Raw genomic sequence first — 23,431 nt, 5'->3', positions numbered from 1 at the left:
GCACTCCTGACATATGGTTGTCAAGCCTCTGCTTAAAGACCTCCAAAGAAGGAGACTCCACCACACTCCTTGGCAGCAAATTCCACTGTCGAACAGCTCTTACTGTCAGGAAGTTCTTCCTAATGTTTAGGTGGAATCTTCTTTCTTGTAGTTTGGATCCATTGCTCCGTGTCCGCTTCTCTGGAGCAGCAGAAAACAACCTTTCTCCCTCCTCTATATGACATCCTTTTATATATTTGAACATGGCTATCATATCACCCCTTAACCTCCTCTTCTCCAGGCTAAACATGCCCAGCTCCCTTAGCCATTCCTCATAAGGCATCGTTTCCTTTTTTTATATATAAGATATTTATTAAAGTTTTTCATTTTATACAAACAAAGAAAAGAAAAAAAACACAAAGAAAAAAAACAATATTAAAAACACATAATTTTCAAAACCTAATTTCCAAACCATCGTTCCTTGACTTCCTCATACCTCCCCTTCTTGTTTTCTAGTTCAAATTATTTATCCAGCAAATCCTAATCTCTTAGCTTCACAATTAATTAACACCTTATTTTCTATTCAACTTCTTAAATTTTTATAACTTAAACATTATTTAAACAAAAGAAAAAAAGAAAAACATTTCTTCCATATTCTTTTACCATAACAGCTAAAGACCACTTAGTTTCAATCCAACCCCCTTCAACATTCAATAATATTACAGTGTTTCTTTAAGTAGTCCTTAAATTTCTTCCAATCTTCTTCTGCTGACTCTTCTCCCTGGTCGCGGATTCTGCCAGTCATTTCTGCCAGTCCCATACAGTCAATCAGCTTCATCTGCCATTCTTCCAGAGTGGGTAGGTCTTGCGTCTTTCAGTGCTTTGCTATAAGTATTCTTGCTGCTGTTGTTGCATACATAAAAAAAGTTCTGTCCTTCTTTGGCACCAATTGGCCGACTATGCCCAAGAGAAAGGCCTCTGGTTTCTTCAGGAAGGTATACTTAAATACCTTTTTCATTTCATTATAAATCATCTCCCAGAAAGCCTTAATCTTTGGGCACGTCCACCAAAGGTGAAAGAATGTACCTTCAGTCTCCTTACATTTCCAACATTTATTGTTGGGCAAGTGATAAATTTTAGCAAGCTTGACTGGTGTCATGTACCACCTATATATCATTTTCATAATATTCTCTCTTAAGGCATTACATGCCGTAAATTTCATACCGGTGGTCCACAACTGTTCCCGGTCAGCAAACATAATGTTATGACCAATGTCCTGTGCCCATTTAATCATTGCAGATTTAACCGTTTCATCCTGCGTATTCCACCATAAGGCATCGTTTCCAGGCCTTTGGCCATTTTGGTTGCTCTCCTCTGGAAACGTTCCAGTTTGTCAGTGTCCTTCTTGAACTGTGGTGCCCAGAACTGGACACAGTACTCCAGGTGAGGTCTGACCTACCCGAATCCATTTTCCTGCTCTGCTTCATGATCAGGCTGTCCCCAAGGAACCACCATGATGGGAAACACAGACTAAAGTCCCATCTCTGGGAATTGTGGAATCTAGGCCAAACTCATATTTTTTCACCAGCAGCATACAAAGCACTGAAGATCACAGACGTGGGAAACAACGTACTTCCTGTGTTGAAATAATTTGCACTGAGGACTAAATGAAAACTTTTTTTTGCAAGAGCTTGAAGATTTCGTGAAATACACTTGCTTCATGAAGGGACTAGTGAGACCAGAGTTCAAATCCAGTGACCGTCAGCCAACCACTCCCTCTCAGCCTAACCTACCTCACATTGTTGTTGTAAGCGTTAAAACAGAGGGGGAAACCCTGAGCTCCTTGAGGAAAGGCAAACTATAAATGTAGGAGATAAATAAATAAATCTGCAGTATCTACAGGTAGGGCAAGGAAAAACCTCTGACTACATTTTTGAAGCTGCAGGCAATATTGAGCTAGCTGGAGCAATAACCTGGATTGAGATAAGGCAGCTTCCTATCAGTTAGTTGCTTCCATTTACTTCTCCTTTGGATGTTTACTCAGATGTAAGTACTACTTTGTTCAGTGGTGCTTACTCCCACTTAGGCATAAAATTGCAGCCCAAATTTATTTAACCAGTCCACTAGTTTTCAACATCCTCTTTCCAGTATTTAATGGTTTAGTGGGTGCCCTTTGTGCCACTATATCCATTTATTGGTCATCTATATTTAAAATTTACAGTCAAATCCAGGTTTGGATAATTTATGAGGGCACTTACTATAACGAAAGAGAGATAGGTGATGTTTTCTAATTTACAAGGCCCAAACCTCACCTATGCTAAGGGATCTGGCTGCCTATTAGCCACCGCGATAGACATTTAAGGTTACAGTGGTACCTCGGGTTACATACGCTTCAGGTTACAGATGCTTCAGGTTACAGATTCCGCTAACCCAGAAGTAGTACCTCGGCTTAAGAACTTTACCTCAGGATGAGAACAGAAATCGCGGCGGCAGCAGGAAGCCCCGTTAGCTAAAGTGGTACCTCAGGTTAAGAACAGTTTCAGGTTATGAACGGACCTCTGGAATGAATTAAGTACGTAACCAGAGGTACCACTGTAGTTTCATATAACCCTCCATAGAGTTACCACGATACCTAAAAGAATGACTTCCTCTCCATTGCCTGCTCTGAACAATAAATCAACAAGTTAAACCTGATTAGTTTTGACATGGCCTGTCACTTACACAAAATTCAGAGCAGTACAAAATGTGAAGCATAGCTGTGTTTTGGTTCTCCTGTTGTGCAAATTTGACAGGTTCATTTTTCAGTGTGAACTGAATCACATTTCTCCTCCATCCCTAACTCATGCCATTCAAGTTCACAAATTACCGTACTGGCCTGAATATAAGCCTCACCTTTTTCCCAAATTCTGACTGTGAAAAAAATAAAATGTGGCTTAAATTCGCGACCTTACAAAAATTGACTTTTACGATATCGCGGCTGAAACAGACATACGGTAAAACGGAATGGGTGTGAGTGCCTGCAGAATTTTAAGGGAGCTTATATTTGGGTATTGTTTTTCTTTTCTCCCCACCCCCCTTGAATTTTAAAGGTGCAGCTTATATTTGGGCGTGGCTTATATTCAGGCCAATACAGTATCTTTCACTCTTTCGCATACACTTCCTAGGTTCCCTGATGACATGAGAGTACCCCCTGAGTAGCAGACTTTGTGACTGTCATTCTGGTGGTAGTCTTGGGTGAGCATTATTATTTTATTTTATTTTGTATTTCATTTATTTATTTATTTATTATTTATTTATTTATTATTTATTTATTATTTAATTTAATTTTATTTAATAAGAGTGCTTGCTCTATCTGTCTGCCTCGGCCAGCTATCTACTGTTCTGTTGCTATGCTGCAGTTTGCATGGCCACCTGCTGGTGGCCATACGAATTGCAGCATGACAACATTCTTACTAATCCTACTCCTACTACGGCTGCTGCACACATCTCTCTTCCTATATACATAAAAATGTAAGGACGTCGTCATGCATTGCAGGATTTGTAAAGCTTTGCCGTGATCCTGGATTTGCATGAAGTCAGGGTGGGGGAGGGGAGCAAAAGAGAAGGTGGGTTGCACAACAGCAGCCGTTTTAAACAAGAGGTTCAAGTACTGCTGGGATGTGGGGAAACTGAGTGGGGAAAGTGGCAATTTTAAACAATGGCAGAGGTTTGAGCAGAATGAGCAGGGGGTGACACTTGGAGGGGGTTTAAAACAATGTATGAGCATTTAGAATGAACGTAGGAAAGTGCCTGTCAGTTTCCTACCTGAAACAAAACAATCATTTTCAGTGCTTTTCAAAATAGGGTACTCAAGGGCACGCAGTACCAGCACCTCTTTTTATTTTGGTTTAAAAGTGTGACACTTACTGTAACAACTTCATGGTGAGAACCAGCACCTATTTTTTAGGGGGAAAAGCACTGGTCCTTTTCAACTGGGATGGCATAGACGCATAGCCTAATTTAGGTATCAGTGTTTAGGGTGGTTATCTTATTCCTCAGTGTGCAAAAAGTCACTATAACAGGTGACTCTGTTCCAAAAGACACAGTACTCCTATCTAAGAACTCTTGATGAATGTAATATCCATCAAGCACAGTTTTTCTCATCGCTGTGTCACTGTAATGGGGATTCACATCCATAAGATCCTGAGACCACAAAGAGAGATGAACAAGAAGAGGAAACATTGCTCATCTCCTGTACGGTGGTGCTGTCATTATCATGTGAAGGCTATTTAATGTTATTATAATACAGTGGACCCTACGGATACGAACTTAACTCATTCTGGAGGTCCTTCCGCAACCCAAAAAGTCCATAGGCAGAGGCACCACTTCTGTGCATGCGCATGTCGCAATAGAGTGCTTCTGCACATGTGCGTGCGGCAAAACCCGGAAGTATACACTTCCGGTTTTGCCGTGTTCGCAAACCGAAGTTTACATATCCAGAGGGACCCGTAAGCAGAGGTAGAAGAAGAAGAAGAAGAGTTTGGATTTGATATCCCGCTTTATCACTACCCTAAGGAGTCTCAAAGCGGCTAACAATCTCCTTTCCCTTCCTCCCCCACAACAAACACTCTGTGAGGTGAGTGAGGCTGAGAGACTTCAGAGAAGCGTGACTGGCCCAAGGTCACCCAGCAGCTGCATGTGGAGGAGCAGAGACGCAAACCCGGTTCACCAGATTATGAGTCCACTGCTCTTAACCACTACACCACACTGGTACGACTGTATTATTTTTATTCATTCATTCATTCATTCATTCATTCATTCATTCATTCATTCCCTGCCTTTTCCCCTGAAAGGGACTCGAGACGGCTTACAGAGAAAAAGAAGAACAGCTAAAAACAAATAAGAAAAACAACAATTTTAAATAAACAAACACACACTGATAGAATTAAAGTTACATATATACATATATTTAATCTATTAAAACCATACAAAATATCACAATAAAAACGGCATGGCACCCGCCCTTTCATTAGAAGCAGTCAGTTCTCCAGAGCCTGTTGGAACAAGAAAGTCTTCACCTGCCAGCGGGAGGACAACAAGGAGGGAGCCAGTCTTGCTTCTCTGGGGAGGGAGTTCCAAAGTCTGGGAGCAGCCACCAAGAAGGTCCTTGAGGGTTTTTTTAGGACGGAGAACAAGATGTCTAAAGGAGAGTGTGTAGCTAATTACGAATGGGGACACATGAAGATACTCAAAGGAGTACAGATTCCTTCTGACAAATCCAGCGAAGCTGTGTGCTACACAGCTCAGAATAGATTTTATTGTCTTCAAAGGCACCACAGCTGCCTTCCTCAGGTTGTATTGCTGGAAATCTGTGGCGAGAAGGAATGAAACAGCAGTCAGTGTATGTATACAGTGGACACTCGGGTTGCGAACATCATCCATGCGGGATGAACATTTGCAACCTACTGCGTTCGCAACCCGGGTCTGCGTGCCTGCACACATGTGGGTTGCAATTTGACACTTCTGTGCACGCGCAAAGCGCGATTTAGCGCTTCTGTGCATGCACAACCACCAAAACCCGGAAGTAACCCGTTTCGGTACTTCCGGGTTTCGGCGGTGCTCAACCCAAAAAAACGCAACCTGAAGCGGCTGTAACCTGAGGTATGACTGTACAGTGGCACCTCGGGTTAAGTACTTAATTTGTTCCGGAGGTCCGTACTTAACCTGAAACTGTTCTTAACCTGAAGCACCACTTTAGCTAATGGGGCCTCCCGCTGCCACTGTGCCACCAGAGCACGATTTCTGTTCTCATCCTGAAGCAAAGTTCTTAACCTGGGGTATTATTTCTGGGTTAGTGGAGTCTGTTACCTGAAGCATATGTAACCTAAAGCGTATGTAACCTGAAGCGTATGTAACCTGAGGTACCACTGTACATTGAAATTCCTCAGTATGCGCTGAAGGTCTTGCTGAAGCTAGGCAGGTCAAGGTCTGGTCAATACCTGGACGAATGACTGCCTGGGAACCCCATGTGATGGAGGAATGGCATCTTCCATGATGGAAGAAAGATGGAACAGAAATATAAGAAAATGAAAAGGAATGAAAGTGTTGAACAAGGTAACCCCACTGAATTCAACAGGGCTGATGTATCAGGAGGCAATTTTGGACTGGGCTCTTAGTCTTTCAGGTGCTATAAGACCCTTTGCTATATGCTTTATGTAGTAAAAATGAGCAGAGCTGCAATACCTTTAGGAAGTGTGCAGTCATACCTTGTGTTACATCTGCTTCATGTTACGTTCTTTCAGGTTATGTCCCACGGTGACCTAGAAGTACCGGAAAGGGTTACTTCTGGGTTTCACTGCTTGCGCATGCGCAGAAGCGCAAAATAACATCATGCGCATGCGCAGAAGTGGCGAATCGCAACCTGCGCATAGACAGACACGCTGCTGCGGGTTGTGCTCTTTTCATGTTGTGAACGGGCCTCCGGAACAGACCCCGTTCACAACCAGAAGTACCACTATATAGCCATGGTAACGTCTACAGTTTTCCTTATCGTAGCTTTTCTTGCAAGTTCATCATGCAAAACTATTGATTTGCACAATTTTTCCTACACAGGTGTTTCAGTACTCACAATTTCTCCTGTAACAAAGAGCCATTGATCCAGATCCATTTCTTCTTTGGCAATGACACGATAAGTCCAATCCATACTAATTTCCCATTTTTCTGGATGAATTCCTATAAAATATGATTTAATTACATAAACACAGTGCTTTTTTCTTAAAAAATGTTTAGGGGTCACTCTCATTTTCCTACTCGTATTGAAATACTGCCCCTCAATGAGGCCAAAATTATATTCACAAAATGTTTAGGGGTATGCATACCCCTGCGTACCCCCCAGAAAAAGCACCCCCAGAAAAAAGGCCAACAGGATATGGACCCCAGGCAAAGATCTTACTGTGTGGTGGACGGGGAGCTGGGGAATAGATCTTAGCACATACACCTGCCCTCATAAGTCCCGAAAGCCCTCACATGCCCATATTATTATTATTATTTTGCAGCTGTGGGAAATCCTAGGTCATGGAGCACTAATTAGGGTGAAAGAGCAAACATTCTGTAATAGAGATAAAAGTGTGAAAGAATAAAAATTCCTTGTCCAGATTGAATATTTTGTACCTTTTCTTCCTGATCATCAATTATTAGTAGGTGAGACTTCTTAGCGATACAGTCTTCCTTGCTCTTCTCCCAAGACTGAATCGTTTCAGAAAACCAGTAGCATTTATTCTTGTGCAGACGCCACTGCAAGGGGCACAGGTGGCAGCTTCCATCCCCTAAGAAGAAAATTTCCCATTGTTTTTAATTTGGAAAAAAACCCATAGTGCCTGTGACTCTAGAACAGCAGTTCTCAACCTGTGGGTCCCCAGATGTTGTTGGACTACAACTCCCATCATCCCTGAGCTTTGCTAGCTAGAGGTGATGGGAGTTGTAGTCCAACAACATCTGGGGACCCACAGGTTGAGAAAGGCTGCTCTAGAACAAATGCAGAGAAACTGAAAACTCATCAAATGAGATTGCGAGAAGTTTATTCTTAGTACAAATGCCAGGTTCCCCCCTTTCCCTCAGTCTAACGCAGAATATAAATCCTCTGGGCAGGAAAAGGTGTTAATCTTACATTGTGTACCATGTGTGTTTCAGGGCTGGCCCACCCATGGGGCAAGGTGAGGCAACTGCCTCAGGCGGTCGGATCCATAGGTGCAGCAGATCCAGCATCCAAGGATACATCGTCCACTACTGCTGCCACCATGGTGGCAACAATGACTGTGACGCGATCATTGGAGGGTGGATTTCATGGCTCCTCAGCATCACCTCAATGCCCCCTCTACAGCTGCCTCTTGACAAATAGGACGCAATACTAGTCTTCCCCACTGGAAGGAAATGGCAGGGGCTGCCCTCTGGGGTCTTCTAATCTGTTACCTGCACCCAGTGTTTATTCAGAGGGTTTGATTCCCACTTCACCTTTGATTCCCACTTCACCTCTCAGGTAAGGTTGATTTGATTCTTTCCCTTGGTCCGAAAGTAGATCTTCAAACACCCCTTCTTCCCTGGTGGGGAAGGCGCCATTTTGTGGTTTGCCTCAGGATGGTAAAATGTCTTGGGCCGGCCCTACCAAATGTTAAAATAATAGAAACAGTCTCCAGCGCAGTAAGCTCATATCTTACTCACATTTAACATGTTCAGCTTTCCACGTGTGGCAAAAAAATAAAATACAGGGGACGGGTTTTTTTGAGAAAAGTGACTTTAGTGCTTTGACTATATGTGATTCTGGCTTTAGGCGCGATCCCCACAATGTAATATATATTTAGTAACGACAGTTTACTTGGAAAGCGCAGCAGAGGTAGATCAAAGGCATAAGCATGTCGCAGTAACTTAGGAAATGAATTTACCCGTCTCACACAATTTTTCTTTCAGAGTAGACCTGAAATCCTCTGACGCTTTGTTTCCTTCACATCCTGCAGGGCAGTACTGAGTTGTGTTTGGAGACCATTCAGATGCTTTGACCTGTTTTTCACGATCCTGTGGAGTTTTATTTATAACTGGGGAGGAGAAAGATTTAGGCAGATTTTTTTTTACTATGTTGCAAGTTTAAAGCTTGATAGTACTGCTGGCTGATGAGCAGCCTCCACAGCGCCCTCCACTTTGGGGTCCTTTAAGTGTCTTGAACTACAACTCCCAGCAGCCTCAGCCAGCATGGCCATGATGGGAGTTTTAGTCCAAAAGATAGAGGGCACCAGGTTGGGTGACGCTGCTCTGCTGACTTCCACAGGGATTCGTAAAGATGCTTTGCAAATACCAAGTTGTCCTTCCAAAGTCAGCAAGGGGCCGAGATATTTTATATTTTTATTTATTTTAGAATCATTATGGATGATCCTTTCAAAGCAGCTCTGAGCATATCACCAATGTAAAATAACAATTATTTTTTAAAAAATCACAATAAAGCAAAACAGCATAAAATAAAATTCAAAACTTAAAAGCAATGTTTTTGCCTGTTGTAAGTTTAATTAATTTATTACAGTTTTCCAAAAATCATTATGTTATAGCTAGACCCAAAAAAATATAAAGCACTTTCTGATTTGGTGCTCTGCACCTCCACCATATCTAAACTGTGTTGTTGTATATATCCGCGCGCCGGATTTAGAAGGCGATTGGGCCTGATCCGGCCCCCGGGCCTTAGTTTGCCTACCCATGGATTAAGTGATACAGGTCTCAGGTACCACTGGAATACTGATCTGTATATCTTTATTTTAAATTTGGGCACAGAGTCTGCTCTAGGATATGTGGTTGCATCCATGTCTACTTCTTCTGAGACATTTCCCCCCTCAATTCTTTGTCACAATTACATGGATATGAATTCTTAGATATGTCCACGTTCATAATTCTGTTATATATCTTACTAAGAAGTTGTTGCTTCTGTTTGTTTATCATGAGGTTTTCAAATTGGTTTATCTCTTTTAAATGGCCATGTTTCCTTAGAAGACCATAGTCAACATCATGGATAGGCAAACTAAGGCCCAGGGGCCAGATCCACCTTCCAAATCCGGCCTGTGGACGGTCCTGGCACTGAAATTTGTGTGTGCCTGGCACCTTCCTGGGGAATTTTGTGGGTGCCCAGGCACCCAGGGCCCCAGGGAAGTTCATTATTAAGTCTTGTGCAAATCTCACGTTATGATACTTACCCCAAACTCCCATCACTATCACCGCCACCACCAGGACAATGTTTCCAGCCCATCCAACCTGCAGCATAATTCCATGCCAGCGTGGGCACAGTTGGTGTTCTGCAAAAACGCAGGTGAAAAGATTGGGGATAATGTTCCAAGGCAGCCCTGTGTTCAGCTTTTAACTCTGCATTGCAGGGCCTTGATGGAGAATTCTGCTATGAAATAGGGACATAAGGAAGTGCCTTGCATCAGCTCAGACTGTTACTCCATCTAGCTCAGTATTGTCTGTCTAGTTATGACTCTCCAGGGCTTCAGGTAGGGGTCCTATCTGGCCAGAGAATGAACCAGGGGCTCTTTGCCTGCAAGGCATCTCTGCCTCCAATAGCGAACTTAACAGGTGAGAAGGAATGGAGCCAAAATGAGACCACTAAGAATTGGGTGTGCACCTGTGATAATTTATTGAATTGTAGAGGATCAAATGGCTGTTTAGCCCAGCCTCCAACAGTTACCAGTGGATTGAACTGTGCCCAGAATCCTTTAACTCCATGCTAAAATGTACTGTACTCTCTACTGCCTAAACTAGGGCTAGCCCAAGACATTTTGGCACCTGAGGCAAACCAATTTTTCTCACTTTGCCTGATGGTAGGGCCGGCTCTACTTTGCCTCTTCTTTTCCTTCCTTTGCTCATTTACTGCTGCCCCCACCTTTTCACCCTCCTCCTTTATTAAGCCTGGTGCCATTTTTTAATAATTTTTTTCTTAATTTTGTTCTCTGATTAGTGCAGTTTGGGTTTTATGGTACTTGCTTTCTGGTTATTTTGTGACCCATTTTAGATATCCCCTGGTCAGAATCACAGGATTCTAGAGTTGGAAGTGACCACAAAGACCACCCAGTACAACCCCCTGCAATGTAAGAATCTTTCACCCCATGTGGGGCTCAAACCCACATCCTTGAGATTAAGAGTCCCATGCTCCTACCAGGTGACCTATGTGGCACAGAAATGCATAACAAAACCAACAAGCAAGCAAGCAAGTAAGTAAGTAAATAGCAGCAAGGCATTTGTTTCTCAGCTGCCTTTCCTCAGAAAGACTCTCCTCCCTGAAAGAGAGGGGAGTGGTTGTGGGCGGGAGCCCGAGCACCGCCCAGCAGGGGGCGTTGCCCCCTGCCTCCAGCTCACCTGGCTGGCACTCACGCCCCCCCGATGGCCACCCAACCAGGTGCCGTGGAGGGGGCGTGTTCAGCAGCCTTTTGCTGCAGTGCCAGCCTCTCCCTGGCCTCATTCCTCATCAGCGTCCCATCGCAAGTCATCATCAGCTAGGAGAGTCATCACAGAGAAGAGCCATGAGGTTTGGAGTCGGGGGAGGGGTCTGGTTCCTTGCATGTCTTTTAACTTTAAGAGGCTTGCGTGCGCTCATTGCTTTACTGCTTTTAAAAACCCAGGCATCCAGGTTGGCCTTGCTGTGTCCTCTTTTCCGTGTAAAACCTACATTTAACCTTCTATTTCCCCCCACTCCTGGTGCTTTTAATTTTTGGCCAGGATGCTTGTATGTTTTCCCCTCTATTGCCCTTGCCTGTCCACCTGCATGGCTGGTCTGGGTGACTGAGAGGGTTTGCCTTACATTTAATTTGTTGGCCAGGGTGCTTATGTGTTTTCCCCCTCCATTGTCCTTGAGAGCCTGTATGGGACAGTTAAATATTTCTGCATTGCTGGGGTTGGACTAGATGATCCCCAGGGCTCCTCTCCAATTTTAAGTCGTGCGTGTGTGTGTGCTTGCAGCGTGTGTTTGTGCCTGCCGTTTATTGATTATTACTCTTCTAGTGTGGGTTTAATTTACCCTGCCACCCCTTCCATTGGTACCACTTAAATCGGGAGCCCACTGTAAAATTTAAAGGCTGCTGGGGCTTGGAATACATTGTGCACTTAAACCTCACCCCTCTTGGTTTCTCTAAGCCACCCCCCCTCCGCTTGATGTTTGGGGGGAGAAATAAGGCAGGGCTTGGGGTGGACAATTGAGGTTTTATGGGCAGGGAACCATTCCTCAGCACTGCATGTTTAGAACCTTTGAAGGTGTGCCTTTGCCTGGTTCTTGTCATTGGCTGCATTTGCCAGTACAGGCTCCCTAAAGAAAACTGCTTTTAAAGTTCCAAGTTTTATTACGGCAAAAGCCAGTGACACTAAACACCACAAGAACTGCTTTTAAACAACAACAACAAAAAAGGTTTCAGCTTATAATACCTTACTAAAAAGTCCAGGTTAACTCACGGTTTATATTTCAAACTTTTCCTTGCCCCGCATTGTCATTTTACTCCCTCCACCCCCTCCTCCCTCCAAGCTCCCCCCCCCACACTTTCCTTCTCCTCCCTCCACCCCTCCTCCCTCCCTCCACCCCCTTGTGTGTCGAAGTGCTAGGTGTGGCCATCGCCTATGCCTTCAATTTGTAGGGGTATTCCGTTAAAGGAATCTGGCGGTCGTGTATTCCGTCCGATGCCTGCTTGGCGGGAGGCCATGGCACGACCCTCGGTGACAGCAGGGGTGAGCCTATAGTTGGATTAGCATCAACAGGCTCCACCTACTGGTGAATAAACCCACCTCCTATAGTCATCCAATGCCTAAGCCAATACCTTTTCACTGCTGTAATCAATAAAGTTGTGGCCTTTTCTAGCCCATCAACCTTATATCACTTGTCCTTGTGTCTTCATTTCACTTCGCGGGGGTCGGGTCCTCGAACCACAAACTCCAGAGCCAATGTACAACAAAATACATAAAACCAAATTTGGCAAAACCACAGCAGCGTCAACCACAAAAATAAATCTTTAAAGCAACAGAGCACAAACCAGTTCACCACACACATGCAAATCTGAACGAAAATGTTTCCACATGCCTTCTAAAGGCAGGTAGAGATTTGCTCAGAGGGGCAGTATCTGGAAGAGAAGTCCAGAAAGTAGATACAGGAGTGTGTGTGTGTGTGTGTGTGAGAGAGAGAGAGAGAGAGAGATTATTCTGCTTCCATCACCATCAATTTAACATCCCCAATAGATGGCACCTTTTGCCAAGTCTTCCTGGAGATTCTAACAAATATAGATGAATTCACAAGAGTGAAAATACTCCCATGCAAATATGTTCGGGTCCCAGTTTGTAGATAATAACAAGTATCTTGAATTGCACATGAAAAAGCCACAGGAAGACAAAAATTTGTGTTATGCTCATGCTGATCTGTTCTTGGCAGTGTGTGTGTGTGTGTGTCATATGAACTTGTATGGTATCAGGTCATCTGTTGAAGAGGTGCAAGTTCTCCAAAGTTCCTGTTCACCAGTCCTTTACATTTAAAGAAAATGCATAAAGTAGCATAATGAAGCATTGCTTCATTTCTTTACATGTGAGACTGTGAACAAAAATTCACTACTGCCCCTCATTTCAAATGTGCTGGCCCACCACAAAGGGATTATCCAAAGATTATCCCAGTTCTCTTTGGAATCAACAGGAAATGATGCAGCAAGTCTTTGTCCCATACTTCAGATGCAGAAACACCTCCCTCATCCCCTCCTCCCTTTAGTGGGTACCACTTCAGAAACATGGTGAGAAAGTGTTACGTTCTCTCCCATTTCTTCCTTCAGCTTGTGTAAAGCTGCTCTAAGCGAGGCTGAAAAGGGTAGCATGTTTCCGTAAATTGATTTTGAGCTCCCTGACAGATCTGGCGAGGCCTGGCCCACTTCAAGCTTTTTGAGTTATAATAAAAGCATAAGAAATGATGAACACAAGAAAACAAAAAAAGCACTGAACAAAAATACCCGCTGAACAGAGGACATTTTCCTCATCGTTTTTCTCTTGTGCCGTCAGAATGGATGTATTTTATAATTAATATTTAGGAACTTTTGAAACTTTTCAACATGGCAAAATTTGTATCAGCTAACAAAAATAAAGAAAGAAAAGTATTTTACTAAATCACACCACTTATTCACTTAATTGTACAGATGCGGGTGGTGCTGTGGGTTAAACCACAGAGCCTAGGACTTGCTGATCAGAAGGTTGGCGGTTCGAATCCCCACAACGGGGTGAGCTCCCGTTGCCCGGTCCCTGCTCCTGCCAACATAGCAGTTTGAAAGCACATCAAAGTGCAAGTAGATAAATAGGTACCGCTCTGGCGGGAAGGTAAACGGCGTTTCCGTGTGCTGCTCTGGTTCGCCAGAAGCGGCTTAGTCATGCTGGCCACACGACCCAGAAGCTGTACGCCAGCTCCCTTCGCCAATAAAGCAAGATGAGCGCCGCAACCCCAGAGTTGGCCACGACTGGACCTAATGGTCAGGGGTCCCTTTACCTTTAAGTTGAGACAGTGCCACATTTTGGTTTGCCGTGCAATAAAAACAACTGGTGAAACTTTGCAATTGCCAAAACATGAATGTGTGCCTGCATTTGAGGCCTGGGCCACATGACCCTCCTGCATCAGCTTTAAATGGTCCTACCCTCAACCCCTACATCTTGCACAAGCAGTTCAAGATAATTCGCTGATAACAGCTCAACATACCTGGCTTCTGAACTGAATCTAAGTTTCTTCCAGGTGGGGAAACTTCTGGTAATTTTATGTCTGCATAGACAACTGTTCCATCCATGCTGAACTGTCACTCTGGAGAGTGGAACTATCTGTGAGTGAGAAACTTTCTTCACACCCACGTAAAACTCACGGAAACTGAGCTGTTCGTGTTATCTTGCTTACATATCAGCTCCCTTCTGTGTGACTGCAGCTAAATGACATCCCTCCTTCCCCAAGTACAGTTGCGGTTATATTCATCTGTGCTTGCAGGAGGAGGAGAAACATTAAAGAAAGTAGCTGCGGTCGAGAAAGACCCGTGGTGTCTATGGCTTCTGCTGTTGAGGTCAAGAAGGACACTGAAGTTAAAAGCCCACTACCTTCTTTTAAAACCTTTTGGGTGCTTTCATTTCATTAAAGCCAGTTGCTTAAATGCTGGGAGATGGACCTGTGACCCTCCAGACCAGGGGTCAGCAAACTTTTTCAGCAGGGGGCCGGTCCACTGTCCCTCAGACACTTGTGGGGGGCCGGACTATATTTTGGAAAAAAATATGAACAAATTCCTATGCCCCACAAATAACCCAGAGCTGCATTTTAAACAAAAGGACACATTCTACTCATGTAAAAAAATGCTGATTGCTGGACCGTCCGCAGGCCGGCTTGAGAAGGCGATTGGGCCGTATCCAGCCCCTGGGCCTTAGTCTGCCTACCCATGCTCCAGACATTGCAGGGATGCAACTTCAACAATATCTGATTACCATATTTTCCGCTCTATAAGATGCACCCGACCATAAGATGCACCTACCGTATTTTTCGCCCCATAGGACGCACCGGCCCATAGGACGCACCAAGTTTTTTGGAGGGGAAATAAAGAAAAAAATTTTTATTCCCCCCCAGGTGCTTGTGGGGCCGGCAGCGGGGAGAAGCCCTCTTCTCCCCGCCGCCCGCCTGCAGACCAGGTCCGGGGACAGCGGGAAGACGTGCTGTGCCTCCCTGCTGTCCCCGGAGCTTGCGGGGCAGGCAGCGGAGAGAAGCGCTCTTCTCCCCGCCACCCGCCTGTAGACCAGGTCCGGGGACAGCGGGAAGACGCGCTGCGCCTCCCTGCTGTCCCCGGAGCTTGCGGGGCAGGCAGCGGGGAGAAGCGCTCTTCTCCCCGCCACCCGCCTGTAGACCAGGTCCGGGGACAGCGGGAAGACACGCTGCGCCTCCCTGCTGTCCCCGGAGCTTGCGGGGCTGGCGACAGGGAGAAGCACGCTTCTCCCCGCCATCAGCCTCCAAACCACATCGGGAGACAGCGGGATGGCAGCGTTCCGCCTCCCTGCTGTCCCCCGACCTTGTGGGGCTGGCGCTGCGGCTCTCCTGAAGCCTGCATTCGCCCCATAGGACGCACACACATTTCCCCTTCATTTTTGGAGGGGAAAAAGTGCGTCCTATAGGGCGAAAAATACGGTAGTTTTAGAGGAGAACAAGAAAAAAAATACTCTCTCCCTCTCTGCTCAGCGCCTCTCCAGGAAAGCGGGAGGAGAAATGGAAGGAGCTCCATTTCTCCTGCCCCTTCACTGAAGGGGCGCTGCGCAGCTTTCCCTCTCACAGCGCCACTCCAGCGAAGTGAAGCCAGGAGAGCAAGAGGGATCAGTGCGCACCGATCCCTCTTGCTCTCCTGGCTTCAGGGATAGCTGCCCGAAGCCTCCTGAGCGCAGTGGGAGCAGTCCCGCTGCACTCAGGAGGCTTCACATTGCTTTTGCTTCAGCGAAAGCTGCGCAGCCTGCATTCACTCCATAGGACACACACACATTTCCCCTTACTTTTTAGGAGGGGAAAGGTGCGCCTTATAGAGCGAAAAATACGGTATGTGCCATGTAACCTGGGGGCAGCTGGTTTGAGTTGGATTCCAACAGCTTGGGAGGGCCACAAGTTCCCCACTTTGAAACCCGTATATTTGTTTTAATGGCAAAACATGAATGGCAAGTTTTTAAATAGCACCTCATTCTTGGTCAGGCTTTGTCCAGGTCAATTTGTTGCCTGAGGTGAAGTAGCAAATGGTACACACACACACACACACACACACACACACACACACCCTGAGGCCACCACTGTGGCAAGGTGCATCTTTCTGAAAGCCAGCCAAGTTATATTGGCACCTGAGGCAGAAAATCCCACAAGCACCTCTCCCTGGAAGAAGGAAATAAAATGACAGCAAATTAAATAACTAGCAATTTGCTACCCTTTCTTTCCAGGCAAAAATCAGCTCCTTGAGGTGCCTGGCCCTTGAGTACTATAATTCAGAACAAAAATGAGCTACATTTTCTCGATTAGGGTCACAACCGGAGGCCCACACTTCGGTGGTGTTGCTGTTCCTTTTTATAACAGTTATTTACCGCATTAGAGGCAAATGAGCAGAAGTCCTGCTGCGAATGTTGACAAGTCGCTTCTGAAGCTTTGCAAAGTGTCAAAAAAAAAAGAGGTTTTGCGGTGCAGTGCAGCACAAATAACTGGTAACTGGTGGGAGCGGATGCGGGGGGGGGGGGGGCAATGGAAAAAGCAGAATTCTATGTGCCAAAATCTGCATTTTTTAAGAATAGTAATGAATTGCTACTTGTATGGTGCAGCGTGCAGTGAAATTATCAAAGTGCCATGAAATTGTGAAATCATAAAATACAGAACAAATGACCAATGTTAAAAAAAATTCAAATCTCTAAAAAAGCTTGCTGAAACAGAAAGGTTTTCAGCAGGTGATGAAATACTGCAATTGTAAGTGGCCAATTGTAGCAGTGTTCCAAAAGACTGGTGCCGCAACACTAAAAGCCTTAGTAGTTCATGTAGACACTAAATGAATAAGATACAGTATATCTGTGGGGAAAATCAAGAGGGCTATTCTAGAGTATCACAGTGATCTGGCCAGTGAATAAAGTACAAGGCAGCCCTCCAGCTAACCTTGTCCTGGCCTTTTAGTTCTTTATACACTAACACGTGGATTCTCAAACGTACTGCTCCCAGGCCCTTGAAATGACTGAAAGTGACTGAGGCTCAGCAATCACAAAATGGCGTTGCAGGGACAGAGCTGGTCACAAAATGGCGGCGGATGTAGGCCGAGTTTCACATAACGAGATGGAAATTACAGACACCACTCCATTGTTGGAAATTCCAAAATCTTCCTTGTGGTAAGGAGTTCTATGCGTAGCTCAGCTTTCCTCAGGTTAAATAGAGGCATTTGCTCTGGAGGGAATGTGATTCAGCCTGCCCATTTTAGGCAGAACTTGCTGATTTAGAAGGATCTGAAATGGAAAAAGGATTTTTATTTTCTATTTCTCGCTTCCTACACCCACATGTCTATCAAAGTATTTTCACTTGTCTCCTGAAATTTCTCCCCCCTTCTCTTTTCACACTTAACTTGTATCTTATTCCCCCACCACACCCAAATTTCTAGTTTCTTCCATCCATCCTCCCTTGTCCTTTTATCTTTATTTCTTCCTCCTGTAACAACTTTCCTCACTTCTCTTCTGTTTCCAGCTGATTTATTGATGATGATTGTTATGTATTGACGTTCTCACCCTGGCCACCAGGGGTATTGTGTATATAGTTTTCACTCAGGTCCACTTCAGTTAATTTAGACAGGAAACCCTGGGTTGTTGTTGTTACAATGTTGACAGCCGGCTGCTTATAAAAGCAGGCCGGCTGAGCTGTTCAGTTCAGTTCAGTTCAGTTCCAGCTTACTATAAAGAACCACTTGGAGAAATCTCTGTGTCGACTGCTATGTCCACCCACAACTTAATAATGATGATATCAAATATTAACATTTCCCCCTAGTTTTATTCAACATCTCCTCTGGACATTTTTCTTCAGAGGAAGGAGACCTTTTCCCCCATCCCTGACCCTCCACCAACTTCTCTGGCTCCCACCCTCCTTTCCTCAGCATCCAAGGAGTTGCTGGTGCTGGCATTGCTCCAACAAAAAGGCTGTGGGATGGCTAGAAGTGGAACAGGTTGAAGAGGCACTGAAGGGTAGGCCATGGCACTGTGACACACCTGAAAATGGCCCAAGGCCCACGTGTAGCTTCCAGCCCACCAGAAATGCTGTAATATCTCGAATGAAGTCCTTTAAAGTTACTTCGTGCCTGACAAGAATTAGGAACTTTTATTTCTTCAGGGAGAAAGAAAAGGTCCTTCGTTCATGTCAACTTTCCTAGAGTTGCTGGTTCTCTCGACTGCCGTCTCACTTTGAGGCTGCCCTAGATTACTCTCTAGGCCTCAATTTCCTGCGGGTAAATGTAGCGTCCAACCTGCACCTTGAGAAACAGCTTGTTCTTTCCAGCGCATGGGTTTGCTGTCTGCGTGCTTCAGGAAAAGGGAAGCTGGGGGAAGCGAAGTGAAACATCCTTTCGTTGTTATGATGAGGACAGAGGCGTAGAAAAGTAGAAGTGGAGATAAGTGATGCCAAAATGAGCAGACTGTCTCCGCTGTGGCAAGTCTCAGGTTGTGGTCCGAGGGACACTTGACAGGGCAACCATGCTAAGGAAGACTGGGTCTGAAAGGAGAACACTTGGGATGTCTGCACACACCACCTTGAGTTGCACAAGAAATACAAAAATGAAACAAATATGTAGGCCATAAACTAACGACTAGTGCCGCAGCACTACTAGGGACGCATGTGGCGCTGTGGTCTAAACCACCCAGCCTCTTGGGCTTGCAAATCATAAGATTGGCGGATTGATTTCGCATGGCGGGGTTGTTGCAGGTCTAAAACCTGTTCTTCCTGGATTTTGCCAATGAGACACAGGAGACGGAAAGGAGAGAGAATCCAGCGTTTATTAGTTTGTGCAAACTAACTGATTCAGCAGGATATTTCCCAAAGTCTGATCCCCCAGTGTTGTCCGCTGAGACTTTTTATATGGTTTACACACAATGAATACACACAGAGTCCAATTAAAAGCCCCCCAAACATCTGTAGAGGATAGCTGGCAAAAACCCACTGGATACTTTTTGCCACAGTGCTCTAGCATACTAGAAAGACTGGACCTGTAATCTTGCTTATACAGCCCTATCTGCTAACTATTATTGTGTCTTCGTGGCCTTCGCCTGCATACATTTTGTTGCAATGCTGTTATCAGCAGAGCTGTTTGTTCTTTAATCTTATGTGATCAGGGGGGTAATTGACTTCCACTACCTCAGAGTGAGCTCCCGTTGTTCTGTCCAAGCTCCTGCCAACATAGCAGTTCGAAAGCATACCAGTGCAAGTAGATAAATAGGTACTGCTGTGGTGGGAAGGTAAACAGCGTTTCTGTGCGTTCTGGCACTCGTCACTGTCCTCCATGCACCAGTAGCAGTTTAGTCATGCTGGCCACATGACCCAGAAAAGCTGTCTGTGGACAAACACAGGCTCCCATAGTCATATCCCATAGTCAAATTCGACTCGACTTAACCGTCCAGGGGACCTTTACCTTTACCTACTGCTGCAGCATCAGTAAGGAGAAACCCTCTCTCTCTCTCTCTCTCTCTCTCTCTCTCTCTCTCTCTCTCTCTGCTGTTACTGTTGAAAACGTGCTTGTGGGCAATGATTTGTGACACTTGGGGTGAAAGACTGGGTGGGTTGGGGAGTGAGGATCAAAAGTGTAAAGTCGCTCATATGCCGCAGAGTGATGTGAGAGGAAGAGAGGCAGTGAGTGTGCTGACCCAGGTGAGAGATGGGGTGACTGAGGCAGTTTGGTTAAGTTGGAGATTATCACTGTTGCTCTCACCACAGGTTAGTAATGCTGGTTTGATTGCAGAGTTCTTGGTTTGTTTAAAGCAGGCATAGGCAACCTTCAGCCCTCCAGACGTTTTGGACTACAATTCCCATCATCCCTGACCACTGGTCCTGTTAGCTAGGGATCATGGGAGTTGTAGGCCAAAACATCTGGAGGGCCGAAGGTTGCCTATGCCTGCTTTAAAACATCTATCTGACTTGTTTTTTCTGGATTCTGTAATTATTGTCTGTTATTATTATTCTCTGTACATTTTTTTTGTATTTAACCTTGGGAGGTTGCAGACTCTTCTTCTCTGGAGGTTTTCAAGCAGAGGCTGGCTGGTCATCTGCCATGGATGCTTTAGTTGAAATCCCTACATTGCAGGCGATTGGACTAGATGACCCTTAGGGTCCCTTCCAACTCTGCAATTCTAGGATTCGAAGATCATTACTCTAGGATTGAAATCATGGCTGGTGCCAGCAAGGGGCGGGGTCAAGTGCTTCCCCAAACATTATTTTTCTTTCAGGGACCTTAACATGTGAGACACAACTTGCCCATGTAGAAATATACTTTTGCCCTGCTGCACCCTGCCCAAATTTATTTTCTTTTGCCATCACTGACTGAAATATTCAGTGAAGAAGGGTTGTAAATATACACATAAATAACAGGTTCCTGAGAATCCTGAATAGCTGTCTGGGAGGTTGTCAGCTGTATCTCATAATTTACTGCTTTGTGTATACCTCTTTCCAGTCAGACTCTTCTGGGAGCTGGCAACGTTACCTGTGTTCCTAACTGGGGCCATTAGTTCACTCATGAGAGAGGCAGTAGAATTTCCTCTGGGGAAGCTTCCTGTTGCTTTCCTGAATGTTGCTGTCTGGGGCTTAACAGGGCCAGCCCTCCCATTAGGTAGCGAGGCAGCTGCCTCAGGCTACTGATTTGGGGCAGGGCTTTTTTTTCATCCGGAACTTGCCGGAATTCAGTACCAGCACCTCTCAGGTGGGCACCATTGCTGTTCTAAGAAAACAAGGGAGGTGTTCATGGTGAGTTCTGGCATCTCTTTTTCTGGAAAAAAGCACTGATTTGGAGCATCATGAAAGAGCAGCAAATCAGCAGTTGTTTAATTTATTAATGCTGCATTTTTAATAACAAGAAAGAGAGAGAGAGAGATGTGCTTGTTGAGGTTTCTGCTATATTTCTTGGTTGGCCTTCAGTGTTATTCACCTTGACTTGAGGGGGTAGTGGCTGGGGGCGTTCAAGCAGCAAAGTGAGGTGCCCCCTCCTCTCCCCAAATTTGTGAGGCTTATACGACTTTTGCTCTGTGCCACGGAAGGCTCATGTTTGGAAAGAAAAATTTATTTGTTTTTAAAAGGCTGCACTGAGTGTGTGGATAGCTTGGAGCCAGAAAAGTAAAGAAAAAGGTCTGGGCTGCTCCCTGAGACTTGGTATGCAAAAAATCAGCAGGAGCAGTTTTTTCAGGGCATGGAGTTCAATCTGCTGCTGATGTCTGCGCACTGAACTACAGTTTTTTTTTTTTTAAAGGCACAGGGCACAACCTTAGTTTAGCAGAATTTTAGTGCTTTAAAAAAGTTAATCTGGTCGCTGTTCATCTGACATGCAGCACCACTGCACACACTTTTTCCTGCAGTTTTTTTCAACAACTGCCAATTTAACTTTCTAGGTTTTTAAAGCACAAGCAAACTTGATGAAAATCATCAGATGCAAACTCAGTAACTTCCCCAGAGAGAGAGAGAGCGCCAACGGAAAACAATGTAGGTGTTGCTATGGGGTTGTGCATAACCCCTGTCAGCCTTAATCTCTACCAGCAAAGTCAACATCAAAGGAGGTGGGTTTTTTGCTTTTTAACAGCTGAGGCCCCTTACTTGAGTAGGAAAGAGATTGATGATGACAGCAATTAGGGAGAAATTAGTGCCTGCAAAAGAAAGAAACTTAATGTGCAACTACATGAGTGCTTTAAGGCAGAATGGTTTCTCGGGGATTTAGATAAAATAAGGGAGAGGAAAACAACACGCACTGTATATGGTAGCAAACCTGCCACTCTGTTGGAGAGGCTTATCTTGAGACTGTGGGTGGTGCAGTAAACTAATTCCTCAGAGTAAAAAACAATTAAATGTGTTTTCTTCCACACTGACTTCTTTATTTCACAAGAGTTAGAAGACTGGAGATTGATTCTGGGCTGAATCCAACAAAGCTAGAAGTGCTTAATAATATTTAACCCTATGCATGCCTCCTCAAGTGCAAGTCTCTTTGAGTCCAGCGGTACTCACTCCCAGATAATGTATTACAGGGGTAGGCAACCTAAGGTCCATGGGCCGGATGTGGCCCAATCGCCTTCTCAATCTGGCCCATGGACGGTCCAGGAATCAGCATGTTTTTACATGAGTAGGCCTTACTTCTGCTTAGACACCTATAGGATTGTCCTGACCCTCCCTGTCAGATGAAGAAAGTGAACTTCCAACTCCAGTTCTGCCAAAGGCTTTAATTTTTAGGTCAGATAGGTACATAAGGCAAGGCACAGATTGTAGAAATTAACAGGTACGTGAGAGTTTAAATGCATGGCTGAGCGCGATCTAAAACACTGATCTAACAAGTGACACTCCCCACACCTTCCTTTTGAAGAGTGGGGCAGACAAAGTTATTTGCATGACAGGCAGATGGTGTTCCAGGACTGGGCAAGCAAATGGGCATCCCTCCCTCTGCATCATCTAAAAGAGGTATGTTCATGCGCCAGCACTGGAGTCTCCCTGTCCATGGTGATGGATGTGGAATTGAGGCTGGCTCCACTTTACTCTCAGCTGCTTCCCCTAAAGGCGAAGGATTTGGGGTGACAGGAGGAGGTAGACTAGGCATATCTGAAGGGAGAACAGTGGGACATTCCCCTGTTATCCCACTGTTATCCAGATGTCCTAAACTGCTATGCCTGTCCCTGGAATCTGAGATCTCTTGTCTGGAATTTGCCACCTCCACCCTGCTTCCCACTCTGGGATACTCTAGCTCTCTGAGCTCCTCCCACTCTTTTCCAGATCTCACTATCTGCTTCAAGACACCACCACCACTTATTTATTTATACCCCGTCCCTCTGGTTGGGTTTCCCCAGCAACTCTGGGCAGCTCCCAACAGAATATTAAAAACACGATAAAACATCAAGTATTCCAAACTTCCCTAAACAGGGCTGCCTTCAGATGTCTTCTAAAAGTCCTTGACATCTGATGGAAGGGTGTTTCACAGGGCAGGTGCCACTACCGAGAAGGCCCTCTGCCTGGTTCCCTGTAATCTCACTTCTCGCAGTGAGGGAACTGCCAGAGGGCCCTCAGAGCTGGACCTCAGCGTCCGGGCAGAACGATGGGGGTGGAGACGCTCTTTCAGGCATACTGGGCCGAGGCCGTTTAGGGCTTTAAAGGTCAGCACCAACACTTTGAACTGTGCTCAGAAACGTACTGGAAGCCAATGTAGGTCTTTTAGGACTGGTGTTATGTGGTCTCGGCAGCCACTCCATG

The 23,431-nt window shown here is 45.1% G+C and overlaps 1 protein-coding gene across 2 annotated transcripts; it reads right to left on the bottom strand.

Annotated features, from left to right (window-relative positions):
• Nucleotides 1-4,858: 4,858 nt before the first annotated feature.
• On the bottom strand, nt 4,859-14,527 carry LOC128408680 (killer cell lectin-like receptor subfamily B member 1B allele C). Of its 2 annotated transcripts, none has more exons than XM_053378675.1 (6): nt 14,192-14,527; nt 9,687-9,785; nt 8,406-8,546; nt 7,129-7,283; nt 6,587-6,690; nt 4,859-5,327 (listed from the first exon to the last, which is right to left on the bottom strand). In XM_053378675.1, the coding sequence occupies exons 1-6, from the start codon at nt 14,274-14,276 to the stop codon at nt 5,207-5,209; spliced, it is 705 nt and encodes a 234-aa protein (XP_053234650.1). In that variant the 5' UTR covers nt 14,277-14,527; the 3' UTR covers nt 4,859-5,206. The 2 variants fall into 2 exon arrangements, with proteins under 2 accessions (XP_053234650.1, XP_053234649.1); XM_053378674.1 differs by having other exon boundaries at nt 8,397-8,546; nt 14,192-14,525.
• Between the last annotated feature and the right edge of the window lie 8,904 nt (nt 14,528-23,431).

The sequence above is a fragment of the Podarcis raffonei genome, chromosome 2 (assembly GCF_027172205.1).
Source record: "Podarcis raffonei isolate rPodRaf1 chromosome 2, rPodRaf1.pri, whole genome shotgun sequence".
Taxonomy (NCBI): domain Eukaryota; kingdom Metazoa; phylum Chordata; class Lepidosauria; order Squamata; family Lacertidae; genus Podarcis; species Podarcis raffonei.
Note: the sequence above shows the minus strand (reverse complement) of the source record. Positions and strands in the feature narration are given on the sequence as shown.